Here is a 16,925-nt window from a genome sequence, read left to right on the forward strand (position 1 = left end):
TTCATGCTAAAATTTTTTTAACTTATTTTTAAAAACCAACAAAATATTCCTGATACTAGTATTTTTTTTTTATAGGCCCAGCTTCTGAAAGAAAAAGAAAAAACAGAAATAAAGAAAACTTTTCACTTTTGACAAAATCAACTGGGATTAGTAAACAAAAATTAGGAAGAAAAAATTTTAGTCCTGAAAATCTATCTTTTGAAGATTTTAAATTACCAAAGAAAACTTCCAATAATAAAGACAAAAAGAAAACAACTCATATTCCAGCCAAATCAGAAAAAAAATCAAAGCATGCTGAACAGTTTGATAATGAAATCAATATGCACATGAATGTTAGAAATTGTGCACTTGATCATAAAACTAACAGCAAAAATGATATAGAAAAAATAGCTGATATTGGCAATTATAACATTCTTCCTAGTGATAGCATGTTGATTGAACCAAGCCCAAGGTCATGCATCATTAGTTCTTTAAGTGCTAGTGATGTTCACATTGACATTGAGAACTCTAAGAAAGTAGCATTAAATGATGTTGTTGCAGAGACACAAAGTCAAACAAATGTGAGTGAAGTTGAAAATCAACATAAAATTGATACCCTCTGCAAGGTAGTAGAAACTATTGATAGTTCAGGCTTGTGGTCGGATCAACATTTGATTCTGAACTCCTCAGCAAAAAAATCAATTCATAATCTAGTCAATAGCCCTAGTATGTTAAAAACATGTGACAATCTTTTATCAGGTGTTGGGGATAGCTCAGCTGGTGTTGAACATTCATATATTTTTAATAAGACAGAAATTTTGAAAGACAAAGCACAAAATCCTCCACTGAATACTAGTAAGAGCAAAAATGGAAATCTGCCATTAAAAAAGAAAGAAATCAATGTTGCTGAAGTTTTCAAAGACAAATTACAGAATAGTTTATTGAACACTAATAATAAAAATAAAAAAATATTACAAAAAATTGAAGCCCGGAATATGTCTAATAAAGCTTTAAAAGGCAAACTAAAAATGACACCATTGATGACTATTATGAACAAACTACCATTACAAGGGGAAGAAACTAAGACTGCCTCTATATCAATTCAGGGTCGAAATCTTAGAGAAAGGAAAAAACCTATTTCCTACAAAGAAGTCGAAACTGTATATTGGCCTGAGACTACATCAGAAACAAAACCTAAAAGTAAAAAGGTTCAACAAAAAAGTAAATCTGTTAATGAAAAAACATTGAAATCAGATATAAAAAACATTATTCCATCCAAATCAACTAAAAGCAATTTTAAAAGTACTCAAGAAGAAAATAATCTTGGTTTCACATCCAAAAGGATTATACAAAATGAGCCACTTTGTCATGGAGTATGGACCAAGCAAAAAGTAGAGAAAACAATAACAACAATGTCTTTTTCTGGCTTATTATCTAAAAATATATCTACAGATCCCTATGATTTTGATGCTGAATGCTCAATTGTTTCTGGGAATACCAGTCTGTTACCAAATTATTCAAATACTATTGCACAAAGATGTAAAAAGTCATTTAAAGTCCAAAACATCAAAAATGTTCATAAAAAAAGCATTGATCAAAATAAGAATTGTACAAAAAGAAATATTGAATCTTACAATGTTAAAGACCAAAATAGTTTGGCAAATGTAAAAAAAAAAGAGAAGCTTGAATTATCAAGCAACTACAAAAAAAAGGAATCTTTCAAAATGAATCAAGAGAAAAATATGTCTGTGGACAATAGTATAGATCACATTGACAACAGCCTTACTACAGACTTCATTGTAACATCACATGCATCAGATAGCAAGTCACCTTCATTGGATAATTCAGTAAGTAAATATATATGTATATATTACAGACAAGACTGCCTACTTTCTTTTAAGTTCTCTGATGCTCATTATAGTTCAAATTTTTGCCAATAGAATGTAGCCATTGACAAAAGATCACATTATTTTAGTTTCTCTTCTTATGTAGTCAGAAAAACTACCTGTAAATCTTATATACTTAAAAAGATAGACATTTATGGGATAATATAATTGTTTGTGTTTTTGATATTTCTATGGCGGCGGCTTTCTGTGTTATTTGGGAGTTTTTATTTTAGGAAGGTGGACCTATTTCGCTGTGGTTTTTAGTTTATTTGTTTTTTGAAGGTCATATTTCTCAGTTCTATTGTTCTCAACACATCATTTGCAGAACCTATTTGTTTACTGTACTAAGTAGATAAACTTAGTAATTCTTTGTTGTTTCAATCAAATACAATATTAAGTCTTTGCAAATGCTTATGACTTATGTTTTCTTGATAATGTTAGCTAATGAGCTTAATTACTCTTCTTCCTTGCAAATTTTAAAGACCATTAGCTTAAATTGTTTTTTTTTCATTTCAGATAGATATCTATTCTGGAAATCAAGGATTAGTTTTTCCTCCTCTGGAAGATTCAATTCCTTGTACACCTTTTTGTGAGCAAGCTGAAAGTCCTACAAAAAGTTTATGCATAAATTCAACATCTCAAAGGTGCTTGTAAAAATATTTTTTAGAAATAGTAATTAACAATATAGTTAACGAGTGCAATTATTAACATAAAATTTAAATTAAAGTTGCTGGTAACAATAAAACATTAATTTTTATACATTTAATTGAAAACGTTTCCTTTACTCATGTAATGTATACCACTGAAACTAACAGAAAAATTACAATAACTTAGAATTTAATAATGTTGATAACATTTCAACTTCACATTTATTGACTTTAAAAAAAAAATAAACTTTTTTCCTCTATTCCAATTTACATTAGACCTATATTGGTCTGTCATGCTTCACTGCACATTGTGTCTAGTATGGTTGTGGTGTTGGGTCAGTGATCAGGAAAACCTTAAACACCTTAAAATACCTTAAACACATTTAAAAAAAAAAAAATGCGCTGGTCACCAAGAAAAAAATATTCCAAAGAAATTTTGAAGGAATGGTAAAGAATAATGTAATTATCTAAAAAGTTTTTTTGGGGGGAAGCAATGAGGTTAGTCAGTAGTCATTAGTTGTTAGGCTGCCTGGTTGTGCGGTTTGCGCGCTGGACTGTCATTCGGATTTGTCAAGGGTTCAAACCCTGCCCGCTCCCATCCCCCGTCGTCCTGCTGGAGGTTTGGACTAGAAAGTAAACTATCTTCAACTCTGAAGGAACATCAGAAACATGTAAAACAAACAAACAAACATTTTTTAGTCATTGTTCAAAGGTTGATAGATTATTTTCAATCAAGCTAACTTACTTCTTATTTGATTTATACAAGTGATTTATGTTTGATGTAAATTTTTGTTCATTGTTGGACTATTCATTTCATTTGATTGAAATTAAAACTATTAAATGCTGACACTAATACTGTGTTACTAATGAGCCACCACTGAACCTGCTATAAAGGGTTTGGGAGGACATTGCCTAAAATCTGAAAGCTTGGAGACAGACTGTGCATATTTGTTCTATGCTTGCTAACAGTAAAAGGATTGAGGGGGCCTTAGACAAGAGAAAGAGGAAGAAATCTGCCCTACTCGATAGACCTAAAACCAATACATTCTTGTGCATGAGCTGTGACAAAGTTTGATGCTCCAGAATTGACTTAAGTCACTGCAGATTTATCCAGATTCAAGAAGAAGCCAACACCAATAACTCTTATAACTCTTATGGGGTGTATTTATATATATATATATATATATATGGCTCCTTTTGTCTCGAAAGGCAATGGATGCGCCCAAATGAGTCACTGGTTTTGGCTTAATCTTGAGACGGAGCAGAATCTGGTGTGGCTAATCAAGCCAATTCTAGAACGGCAGACTTTGCCACAATTCGTACATGTGTATGCCTCTGATTTAGGGCTAGCAGACAGGGCAGCTTTCTTTTTATCCCTCTTGATTAAAGCCGCTTCAATTCTTTTGTTCTCAGCAAGGGTTGTCCCAGCACGCACAGTCTGTCTCCATGCACTCCGGTCTTTGGCTATGTTTTCCCACATACTTTCGCTGATGCCTGAGGCTCTCATGTCTCGCTTGCAGACATCTCTATATGTTAGTCTTGGGCGGCCCTTGGGTCTGACTCCTTCCACAAGCTCAGCATATAAGATATCTTTCGGGATTCTGCCATCTGGCATGCGGGTGACATGTCCGAGCCAGCGTAATCTTCTTTGTGTCAGGAGAGCATACATGCTGTTCATATTGGCCAATCTTAAAACTTCCTGATTGGAGACATGGTCCCTCCAAGAGATGCCCATTATGCGTCTCAGGCAGCGCAAGTGGAAACTATTCAATCTGTGCTCTTGGTACATGTATGTTGACCAGCTCTCACTGCCATAAAGGAGAGTGCTCACAACACAGGCGTTGTAGACTAGGATTTTGGTCGCTGTGGTCAATTTACCATTTTCCCAGACGCGCTTGGAGAGTTTTGCCAATGCTGTGGTAGCTTTTCCTATCCTTTTTGTCAGCTCGATGTCTAAGTCTAGGTTACTGACAATTGTTGAACCCAAGTAGGTAAATTCCTGCACCACTGAAAGGGTGTGGTTCCCAATTTGTATTATAGGTATTTCTGCGACGTCTTGTGCCAGGATTTCGGTCTTGGAGAGACTTATAGTAAGGCTAAACTCTTGACAAGCAGCTGCTAAGGCGTTCACTAGCTTCTGTAGACCTCCTTGTAAGTGAGATACGAGTGCCGCGTCATCGGCAAACAGCAGCTCCCTTATCAAGATACGACGCCTTTTCGTTTTGGCTTTAAGACGTGCCAGGTTAAAGAGCCTTCCATCGGATCTGCTATGGATGTATATTCCGTCTTCCAGGGATTTAAAAGCACTGGATAGTACGACTGAGAAGAAGATGCCAAATAGTGTAGGGGGTTGATGGGTATTTTCAACGATGGGTTGAACACTATGCAGAACTCTACCAGATTGAAAACGCCATCTCACCAAATGCTGTTTCCAACTTCCCATCACTTCCAGTTTTGACGGAATCAGATGAAACGCCCTCAGTAAAGGAGCTGAGCATTGCCATTGACATGCTTGCACATGGGAAAACACCCGGAGGAGATGGAATTCCTGCTGAAGTAATTCAGGCTGGAAAACATGCCCTAATCAAACCACTCCATGAACTGCTAAGCTTGTGCTGGGAACAAGGAATGGTCCCCCAGGAATTGAAAGACTCCAACATTGTTACAATTTATAAAAATAAAGGCGACCGCTCTGATTGTAACAATTACAGAGGCATCTCACTGCTTAGCATAGTCGGAAAGGCTTTTGCTAGAGTATTACTAAAGCGATTACAGATCCTGGCAGATCGTGTTTATCCAGAGTCGCAGTGTGGCTTTAGGGCAGGTAGATCTACAACAGATATGATTTTCTCTCTTCGGCAGCTACAGGAGAAGAGCAGAGAACAAAAGCAGCCCCTCTTCATAGCATTTATTGATTTGACCAAGGCCTTTGACCTTGTTAGCAGAAGCGGTCTGTTTGCTGTACTAGAGAGAATCGGCTGCCCAAATAAGTTAAGAAAACTAGTGTCAGCTTTTCACGAAAATATGCAGGGCACCGTTCAGTTTGAAAGTTCTTCCTCCAGGCCATTCTCCATTAAGAGCGGTGTAAAACAAGGGTGTGTACTGGCCCCTAGACTATTTGGCATATATATATATATATATATATATATATATATATATAAAAGGACCAAAAACTATTCAAATCACAAAATGTAGAAAAATCATTCCTGAGAGTAAAGTAAAAGTAAAGTATCCATTTCAGATCTTTCCATCTATGTGGCCCATGACTAAAGATGGTGTCATGTGACCAGCACAATGACCAACCGCTTTTATTTATCCCAAACTAATCTCAGGTACCCATTTGAGTTTTTTTTTTAATGAAGGAACACAATGGCGCAATGTCAATAAAACAGCCTTTGCAGAAGAAAAGCATCATAGTAGTCACAGTAATTCACAGAAGCTTCACATTTTGTGCTCAAATATGCTAGAGCAGCTACATGAGGAGACACAAAAATGTAGATCCAACCCCCAAGTCATCCTGTATTTTCAAGTTTTATATTTATATATATGTTTTTTTATTAATTTAATCTTTATAGATAAGATGGATACAAAATTATATAATATAAAAAAAAACATTAATTTCTAGAAGTGAAATAAGCTGGATCAAACAGCCATTAAAGGAAAATATTAAAAAACCTGCCATGACATACCAAATAAAGAATCACCAAATAAAGAATCGCAAAATTTCGGTAAGTTTTAACATCTATTGCTTGTGTTAAATAATAACTTCAATGAGATATTATACTATAACTGTTATTTTAGATAATCAATGTAATAAAAAAAAATGTATATATATTTTTGATCTTCACACAACTATTTGTGCACAGCCTAAGTCTGAGACACCAACTGAGTGTAAAAAAACAACAAAAAGAAGAAAAATGAAGAAAAAAGGTAAGTATTGTTGCCTACCATATCTATTAATTTTTACTCATCCCATAAAATAGAGTTGTGTAACTTGTTATTGAACATACTAACATCCTGATTTCAGAAACAAATGCAAGTCCCAGTGGAGTAAAAAACCAAAATAATGGGTCAAATGTAAGTGACAGTAAAAAAAAAAGTCATTTTTTTAATTGTGTTCTCAAGTAGTTGCAAAGTAAAACAATGTTGCATTTGATATTCAATGTTATTGATTTTATTATTTTACAACAGTTTTCAAGTGCATCAAAGCATACATTATTTGATCCAAAAAGTAAACATTCACCTGCAAACTACTTTGATACTGTGGGAATTCAAGATGTTATTTGCATCAATAAAGAATTGGAGGGGAGAACATGGAGCATAATTTCAGCACAGATAAATTCTCAACTTAAGGTATATCTTGCTATATTTTACAGCTGTCATGATGGATGGCTGTTTAGCCAATTGTGTGGAACCATTGGATTTATGTGATTTGAAAAATAGTTTTTGGTTCTAAGATGCTTAGGACACAAATGCACACACATTTTGAAATGAATAGACACAAATAGTAATGTAGATTTCATTACATATTTGAAAAGTAAAAATAAACTTTATAAATTTCTAAATGCTACTAGTATGATCATAGGCAACAAACAAACTTCACTTAGACATCTATTTGAGAAAAACATTGCTAAGAAAGCTAAAAAAAAATGTAAGCATAAAAAATCATTGTTCATGATTTTACCATCACAAAGAAGATAATAAGACATCGATCACAAAAACTCTTTTGCTCCATTGACAATGAAATCGTAGAACAAAACATTAAATGTAACTTACTACTGTAAATTTCACATGAAATGTTTTAGAGAAACTGAAGTATGAATGTATATTTTGTGTGCTATGGTACAAATAGTTTGCTCTAATTATGTAATGCACATTAGTAAAACAAATTTCCTCACGTATAATAAAGATTATAATTATTATTATTTATTTGAATGAGGTAGAGATATAGCACAAAGGGCTTAGTAAATAAATTTTAAAAAGAAACTGAATGTCTTACTAAAACTGCATGCCAGAATCGGTTCTATGCACATCTGTTTATTTATTTTTTATACCTGTTGCTAGAATTCCAAGTAGATTTCAAATGATTTCTTTTGCATATTAAGAATTTTCTGTATCTAGACTGTGTGCGACAATGTTCAATGACTTTAAGCTTTTTCATAACCTTTTCTGTTTGTAAATACACTAGATTAGTCAAGCTCTTTATTGCAGTAATTTTTTTTTTTTAATTTGCCTTCAAATGATATTTTTTAAACAACCGTTAATGATTTATAGACCCTATGTGTTCTTTCATCAACAAGCAACAAGACTTAAATTACAACATATGCATTTTTTATTTAAACACTACATTTATTGAAATTGTTAACAATATGTAAAAATGTATACTTTATCTTAATATCACCACATATTAAACTTATATGTATAATATGGATGTTCACTAATACAATTTTCACATAATTTTAGGATGCTCTAAGCACTAGAAACAGTTGTTCTGATAGCTTTGTCTCACCACTTGACATTGTAAATGGTTTTACTTCAGGTAAATCTAGAAATTAATCTTTATTATTGTAACCTGAAAATTTAATTTAAAAATTTAACCATTGCTTGCTAGTAGCCATTAATTGTTCAAAAGTCTAATGCAGGACTCTCTTGTTTTATCTTTTATCTTCTTAATCTATGATATATTAAGGTTGAATATCTTGAAAAGAATGTTATAGCTTTGTTGGAGTACATGTCCTGGAATCTTTTCTCCTGTTCCTTATTCACAGTCAGCTCTGTCCACTAGATTAGGCACCTCATTTCATTTTCAAATGAAAGATTGTCTCATTTTTTTTCTAATTAATCTCTTTTTAGGCATGGTTAAAGTCTTCATATCATTTACCTCTGTTAAATCACAGTTTAACAATTTTATGTTATTAAAAGGAAGAGATATATAAAAAGCAGAAGTTAAAACTTCACAATAAAATATTTAATGCTGAAATTGTTAAATTTTCAGGTCCTTCTTCTAGCAATCGCCCTTCAAATTCAGAGCTTAAAAGAAAATATTCAATATCCTTTTATAGAATATTTCATACATATTCAATTTAGCTTTTTTTTTAAAAAAGTATAGTATCCAAAGGCATCATGATGTTGTTGTTTTTTTTAAGTTTTTGTATTCAAAAAATTCTTACACTTAATATTTGTAAGTATTTTAACTTGAGTAAAGCATGTCTCTTAAAAACTCTGCCATTTCTATGTTTGAATTTTCATAGCTCCTAATGGTTTGGCATGAAGAAGCTTAGAGTATCTATAAACTCTCCTTATCTCCTCTGCTTGTAACTAAAATCACACCTAGACTGTTAGACACATAATAGTTTTACCTGTTGCACTAAGAATAAATGCCCCCATTACAAGAATAATTTAGAGGGGGATAGGAGAAAGCAGTCATTAGTAGTCTCAACCTCTTCTTCCCCTCTACATTATTGTGACAATAGGAGCTTTGTTTCATTGCAAGCTCAGTGAGTGAAACTGATGTCAAAGATCAATAATCGTAAGTCTTATCACTCTCTTGTGGTGGCATTTTTTTTAGTAAGATCATCTCCACTCTTCCAGCATTCTCAGTGGACATTGGGGGGTTTCATGACTTTTGATTATGAAAGTTTTTTTATAGTCCATAGCTAGACATAGAGATGGGCAAATGATATATCAATAAATATATGTGGTTGTCACGAAAAGTGGTTCACAAACAATTTTTTTTTAAAGTGTGGCACGACTCCATGCTTTAATGATCAATAATTGTAGGTCTCATCACTTTCACTCCTGTGTGAACTCTTTTAACATGCTCAATGAACCTATGAGGTTAGATTTTCATACCTTCTAATGATAATGACAGTCTTTGTGACGATATGAAGAAACTTCCTAATTTTATATCAACAAAATAGCTGTCCTCCATCTTTTGTTAGGCATCAAAAGAATTGACACCTGTGGAAGCAATACAATTTTATTTAAATGGAAATAATTCCATTAGGTCTTTATTCAGACATCGCCATAACCTAAATATTGATAATAAACTAATTTGTGATGATCCCAATTAACACACTTGCTTGTTAACTCTTTACCTTTGTGATTATTTTCTTTGTTCTGACAGAATTGTTCATTTTTTGCATTTTTACATTCTACCCTGTTATGATTAAACTTCAATATAATTTTTGTTTGTAATCAGAAAATGTTACTTTTGGTATAGAATCATAGGTGAATGCATGCTCTTTTTATATAACACAAACACAGGTTTTTAAAACCAAAAATTAATTTAATTTAATGGGGTTAAATCAACAATGGTGATTAGGTGAGAAAGAGTTAAATCATGTTTTAGAAAATCGAGGTCTAGGAAGCTACTGTAAGATTGAAGAAAGAAAAATTACTAACTTGCGCCTCACAAATGATCTAGATCAGCGGTTCTCAACCTTTTATGCTCGGCGACCCCTTTTTACACACACACACACCCCCCCACTCTGTTGCGACCCCTTCCACACACACACACATGCAGCAATAGAAGAATAGACAATAACAATCCATTTTTTCGATGGTCTTAGGCGACCCCTGGCAAATCGTCAATCGACCCCTAAGGGGTTCACGACCCACAGGTTAAGATGGTCTAGCTGGGGCAGGGCAAAAGAAGAACTAGCTGACTTGGTGTTGTGCATAGACAAGACTTCCGCATCATATGGTGTGCAAATAAATTTTGAAAAAACTCAAATTATGACCAATAGCCAAAAGGACTTTAAAAGGGACAACAATAGAAAAGAAGACTCCTCTCAAATGAAGAAACTAAACCTAGACTACTGGCCAGAATTGCACAGTCCACAGCATCACATGCAAAACTCAAAACAATATGGAAAGACAAAGGTATTGCCCTCAACACAAAAATCAGACTGATGCGCTCTCCGGTCATGGCCACATTCTTATAAGGTTGTTAATCTTGGACACTGAATGCAGAAATAGAGAGGAGGATCCTAGTGATGGAATAAAGATTCTACAGAAAGATCCTAGATATCACATAGAAGGACCGCATCACAAATGAAGAAATTAGAGACAGGTTTAGTACAACGATTTGACCCATGATGATCTGCTAACTGCTGTCAAAAAACGCAAAAGTAAAATTCTATGACCATATTACAAAGTCCTCGAACTTGCAAAGACCTTCCTTCAAAGAACAGTACCAGGAAAAAGAAGAAGAGGCAGTTAGAGAAAGCGATGGGAAGACAATATAAAGAAATGGACAGGCCTGCCATTAAGAGAGATTCTGTCAAGGCAAAAGACAGAGGAATGGAGAAAGACAGTCAAAAGATTTTGTGTGGTGCCCCAACAGTCCAACAGACTAAGGAATAGGTGAAGGTGGAGAAAGGATAGTATTTGCATACATTGTACTTAGTTTTTTTAAGCATGCTTTTGGCATATCATCTAGAAAATACACATAACAACATATATGTATATATATATATTTCGTCCATCTTGGTTCGGTGATGATCACTTTTGTAATAAAGGGAGCTGAGGGCTTTGCACTGGGGTTTTGTGCATCCTCATGTAGCTGGTGAGACCTACGTGTGCCTGGAATGTTTGGGTGCACACTGGGCAGGTTATTGCTGCTCGAGCTAGTGTCATTGGCCTTGCTTTTTTTCTCTGATGCTTTTCTTCTGCCAGCACTGTTCTCTTGTCCTCAGCAATTAATGCTCTATTTTACACAGGGCAACGCCATGATGCTCTATTTTGTGCTTCTGTCTTCCAGGTGGCTGGGTCAATGCTGAAGACTTTGAGGGTGTCCCTGAAGTGTTTTCTTTGTCCACTTTGTGAGTGCTTTCCTTTCCTTAATTGGCCATACAGGGGTCATTTAGGGATGTGGGAGTCTGCCAATCACAGCTGGGACTGCATCAGGATTGTGTGGATGCTTTGCAGGCCCTCTTTTCTAAGGACTTTAGTATCAGATATTTTTTCTTGCCATTTAACATTCAGTAATTTTCTGCGACAGATTATGTGAAAGTGGTTCGTTTTTTGCATGTTTTCTATATTCTGTCCACGTTTCTGAGGCATTTGAGGAATGTAGGGAGGATGACAGCTCTATAGAGGGGAGGTTGTAACATACAAGTGAGTTTTTAACCCATTCAAAACTGTTTTCTTTCACAGTTAACATCTAAATAAAGACATTATTTTATAATAATACAGTGAGATGATCCTGAGGACTTAAAAATCTCAATAAATTTGCTTTACTCTATTTGTATATTCTTTTTACAACTTAAATAATTGACTTTTTATTAAACAATATTTCTTAACTAGCAGTTTCAGAACATGTCTTCTGACTCAAGTAATAAAGATGATGAGTCTGAGAAATGTGACCAAATAGATGATTTGGAAGATACTTTAAAATTTAAACCCAAAAAGCTATTTAAAACAGGTTATCTCCTTTAACTTTGTGCCTTTTAGCTTTTATAATATTCTTATGTTATAAATACTGACGTTACTTTAAAAAAGAAGATAATTACATCCTATGCATATCCTTAGGTCAATCTAGTAATGCATGTTAATCAATGACTTAAAACTCTGTCATCTCATTGGTTTTCCTGGCTGACTCAGGCAACCCATTTCATGCTCTTCTTATATCTACTAATAGCACAGAGAAGAAGGAAATATTTAATTAGAGCATTCCATCCATCCATCCCATGGTGCTACAGCCCATGGAGGGCTCTGGCCTGCTTCATCACATCCCTCCATTCAGATCTCTCCTGGGCCTTTCATCTCCATGCCCTAACCCCAAGCTTTTGCAGATCTGCCTCCAGATCATCAATCCATCGCATTCGAGGTCTGCCTTTAGGTCGCCTACCTTTTGGTTTTTGCCTGTATATAACTTTTGCTCCTCTGTTATCTGACATTCTTTCAAGGTGGCCTGCCCAATGTTGTCTGTTCTTTTTTATTTCAATCACTATCAGTGGGTCTTCATACTATTGATATATCTCAAGGTTAATTAGTGCATTACAACTTTCAAAATGTTTTTTAACAGCTTTTACATACTTAAATATGAATTTAAGTTCATTAAGTTGTTAATTTTTTTGTGATTGAAAAAATGATGGAACTCTTCTAACTGAAGAAGCAGATGTGCTTCGAAGGTGGACAGAATATTGTGAAGATTTGTATAACTGAGTCTAATCAACAAAACACGTTAGGACAGCAGAGACCTTGGCAAGGCTTGAATACTAGAGTCAGAAGTAGAGGAAGCAATAAGATCATTTAAAGGTGGTACCATCAGAACTTTGAAAACACAGTGTCTCACAATGTTTTAGGACAGTCTGCCAGAAAATATGAGATGAAAAAACATGTCCAAAAGAATGGAAACAATAATTGATTTTCCACTCCCCAAGAAAGGAAATAAGAATAAGTCTCAACAGACTCAAGTGAAAATCTGAGGAGGTCCTTACCAAAGAATAGGTAGGCTTCAGAGCAGACACTGTTGAACAAATAGTTAACATCAGACTGTTAAATGAAAAATGCATTTAACACCAAAAGAAACTGGTATACAACTTTACAGACTTTATTAAAGCTTTTGGCCGGGTTTGGCATGATGGGAAGTGATGAAGGAGTCCAACATGGATAAAAACATTATTGATGTTTTCAAAGCCCTATTCCAAAATGCAAAAGAAATCCAGTCTTGACCCGGAATGTCTAAAAAAACTATGGCCCGTATCAAATCTTCCCTTCCTGTCAAAGCTTCTGGAGCGCATCGTATTAGCGCAAATTCTTTCTCATCTTGAACAGTACTGTCTCTTGGAAGAATTTCAATCTGCATATAGGAAGTGCCGTAGCACAGAGACAGCAGTGGTCAGGGTACTAAACGACTTACTTCAAAATTCTAACATAGGCCAAATCTTCACAATATTCTGTCCACCTTCGAAGCACATTAAAGTTACAGACATCCGAAACAGATTACTAATAATAAAATTTAATTAATAAAATATTCTAAACAGCAAAGGATAAAAACAAAATTTATTTTCTGTAGTAGGAATAAGTCAGTAAGACTTTCCTAGTGTCAAAAGTCTGAAAAAAAAAATTGAGGTATACATTTAACTTTGTTATTTTATATAAAGATAGATTTATGTAAAGAAATTATAAATATATACTTTGTAAATTTTATTTTTTTTTTGTAGATGATACTAGCACCATGTTTGGAAAAGACACATCCCAAGAGCAACCATATTTAGACAATTCCGTTCTTGAGAAGAGATCAAGCAATAGAAATAAACAAGCAAACTTGCACACACACAAAGAAATAAAAGGCGGACTACAGAAGGCATCAAACAAAAATTTTTCTATGCACAAAGTTAAAAAAACTGAAGTTAATTCACAAGTTGACTTTTCCTCTTACTGTGCTATATCTCCTGAAAAAGGAAGAAAAAAGGTTGATGATTTACGTTTGGTAAACAGATTTGAACTATCACCATTATCACCCATTGTATCATCACCTTTGAAGTCACCTGAAAACATATCTAATTATGAAGAATCCCCAGTAATTTCAGAAATAAAATATGGATCACCAGAAACACAAGACACTGTTGATGTCAACAAAAATGTACATTTTTATACTGAAGTTTCTGAACAAATTTCAAATCAGAAATCAGGAAATACCGGAATGCTTAGAGATCTTTTCATTGGAAAAAATGATGTAAGAACATTCAATATTTTTTTTTAAATCATCATCATTTTTCTTCCTTATTACTGCCATAACTTAATGAATTAAGTTATTAGCTGCTTCCTTTATAGAATAAATATCAAACAATAAAATGATTATATACCAAAGCTTTTAATAATGTAAAATCAGTGTACAGGACCAACATGTTATGACTATGTGAATTGATTGTACAATTACTTTCTTGCTTTAATTTAATGATTTTTTTTTCTATTACTACCCTCTGACTCAAAAAAAGCCACGTTTAGGTAGCCTCCTGAAAAGAAATGGTCCTCAAGTCAACATAAACTCTCACTGGGGACAGATGAAATTAAAGTTTACTCATTTTTTATCTCACCCTTATCTTTTTTTTTTTCAAATAACTCATTAGATTGGTGTCAACTTAAGTCATTGTGCTATGGGGCAGGTCTGATCCCCTTGAACTATATACATCTAGCTACATACTTAAGTATCTTTTACTAACTACTGGTATAAATGCTGAAAAGATGTCAATTTACTTTACTAAAATAGTACATAGATAAAGGGTCTCTTTCCCATTTGTATTTCTTCTAAAAGAACTATTTAATTCATCAACAAACTTGCATAACTCTTGCTATATGTATCTACAGTCACTATTTATCATGTTGGTAAATGTTACAAAACATAGTTAAATAGTAGCCTTTTTTTATCTCTATCCTATTACCTCAGCCATTACCTAAACTAGATGATGACTTACAGAACATCATGACAGCTACTTGCAAATTTCTTCATTCTGCTTGGGATTCAGAACAAAAAGACAAGTATGTTGTCAAAGCATACAATTTTTTGTAGAACATTTTAATGCATGGACATTGCTCACAAACCATCATATAAGCTCAATATTTTAATCTATAATACAGAATGAAACGTTATGTTAAAATGTTCAAAATATGATTTAAACCAGAACAGTTATGCTTTTAAAACTTTTATTAGTCTTAGTTTTTGTTTGTAGTGTTACAGCTGCTGAAAGGTTCCAAGAGTTAACTCAGAAAACTATTACTAGTTTAAACAAAGACTTACAAGAAATAAAAAAGACAGAAGAGAATGTCAAGGTATGTAATTTATAAAGAGATTAAGTTAATTAGGGGAACTGATGTTTGAACAGTACCTGAGTCTTGCCCAGTCCAGAAAAAAATAGTGAAATAAGAAATAATTTTCTTTTTGGAAGGATCTGGGTATTATTCTGTTTTTTTTTAGACTTAAATTTCAGAATATTTTCAGAGATATTATATTTATAAGTCAGTTCTAATTTTTCATTACTTTTTTAAACAGATTTTTCACATAAGAAGAAATGTGAAAAAAAAATTGTTTTAGAAAATAATTAAAACGAAAAATCTGCTGAACAATCTAATTTTGTTTCAGGAACTTTGGGAGCAGGGCATGAAAAAGTACAAGCAGCACAGACTTTGTCAAGAAACTGAGTAATATTTAAAAAAAAAAAAAAAAAAATCACTATTGCATAAATATTATTAAATATAACTATCTCTCTCTTGTAACCTTAAATGTTATTATTTTTTCAGACTAAGAAGATTGAGACTTGCTCATCAATTGTTGGAACAAAATCTATTTCACAATAAGAATAATAAAACTGGTCAGGTAAACTAAAATAATTAATTCTAAATTTTCAGTCTTTCATCCAACCTGACCCATACATTTTTTTTTTCATATAGTATAAAGTGTTAGGTGGCGCAGTGGCTTCCAAACTGAAGGGTTCGAAGACTGGGATATTTAATTTTGGGATCTGTAGGGCGCCTCTGATTCCACCCAGCTTTATTGGGTACCTGACATTAAGGAAAAATAAAGGCATTTGGTCATTGTGCTGTTGACATGACACCCTCATTAACCGTGGGCCACAGAAACAGATGACCTTTACATCATCCCCAACATAGACCACTTTTTTAAAACTGTCCTTTTGCCTGCCCCTTTTTTTATAATCTAGTATTTTGTAATAAACTTTTGAAGACCCATTTCACCTTAAGATTTTGGTATTTAAGATGCAATTGTTATAGAAATGCCAAAATAATGATAGAAACTTGTCATAGCCAAACTTTTCTAAAAACCTGAATTTCGAGAAATTCTGTACATACCAAAATTAGACCATGAGCAAGGAGTACACTAGCTTGATCTTCGAGGGCTATGCTTGAATATCTCAAAATTGTCTTGACTCTTTTGCTTTTTGTCTCCAAATTCATAGTCAATGATGGAACCTCTGGTCATCATTTTTTTATTATAACCATCAATAAAATATGCTGCTTATATTAGGGCTATGCTTGAATATCTCAAAATTGTCTTGACTCTTTAGCTTTTTGTCTCCAAATTCATAGTCAATGATGGAACCTCTGGTCATCATTTTTTTATTATAACCATCTATAAAATATGCAGCTTATTTTATTTTCATTACTTAGTAATAGTAAGTTTTCTTTTAGTAATTATTTCTTTTTTAATGATAGAATTAATAATTAACTTTTTTTTTTCCATCTCTCAGGAAATGTTACAGTCTGCTCTAAAACAAGACATGAATACAATTCAAAAAAAAATTTTTACTAAAATTGTAAGTGAACTAAATTTTAAAATTTTTTATTAAAAGTATGAGCATCATTTTATGATTTATTAATTTAATAATTTACTTTTAAGTTTATTTAGAAATTTTGTGTAAATAAATAAGCCAAATATTTTTCTCTTCAG

General features: G+C 33.3%; 1 protein-coding gene across 8 annotated transcripts in view; it reads left to right on the forward strand.

The window, feature by feature from the left end:
• LOC106064686 (synaptonemal complex protein 2-like) overlaps positions 1–16,925 on the forward strand; it is a 38,487-nt gene that overhangs the window by 19,514 nt on the left and 2,048 nt on the right. For 6 of the 8 annotated variants that reach the window (XM_056030894.1, XM_056030892.1, XM_056030895.1 and 3 more), the window contains 15 exons: positions 76–1,826; positions 2,382–2,509; positions 6,138–6,240; positions 6,379–6,442; positions 6,540–6,589; positions 6,704–6,865; positions 7,976–8,051; positions 8,508–8,560; positions 11,831–11,939; positions 13,684–14,198; positions 14,910–15,001; positions 15,193–15,292; positions 15,603–15,661; positions 15,761–15,836; positions 16,726–16,791. In XM_056030894.1, coding sequence (XP_055886869.1) covers positions 76–1,826; positions 2,382–2,509; positions 6,138–6,240; positions 6,379–6,442; positions 6,540–6,589; positions 6,704–6,865; positions 7,976–8,051; positions 8,508–8,560; positions 11,831–11,939; positions 13,684–14,198; positions 14,910–15,001; positions 15,193–15,292; positions 15,603–15,661; positions 15,761–15,836; positions 16,726–16,791 — 3,404 coding nt within the window. The remainder of the gene's footprint in view (positions 1–75; positions 1,827–2,381; positions 2,510–6,137; positions 6,241–6,378; positions 6,443–6,539; positions 6,590–6,703; positions 6,866–7,975; positions 8,052–8,507; positions 8,561–11,830; positions 11,940–13,683; positions 14,199–14,909; positions 15,002–15,192; positions 15,293–15,602; positions 15,662–15,760; positions 15,837–16,725; positions 16,792–16,925) is intronic. The other 2 variants (XM_056030896.1, XM_056030898.1) reach the window with 2 other exon arrangements.

Source organism: Biomphalaria glabrata, chromosome 5 (assembly GCF_947242115.1).
Source record: "Biomphalaria glabrata chromosome 5, xgBioGlab47.1, whole genome shotgun sequence".
Taxonomy (NCBI): Eukaryota; Metazoa; Mollusca; class Gastropoda; family Planorbidae; genus Biomphalaria; species Biomphalaria glabrata.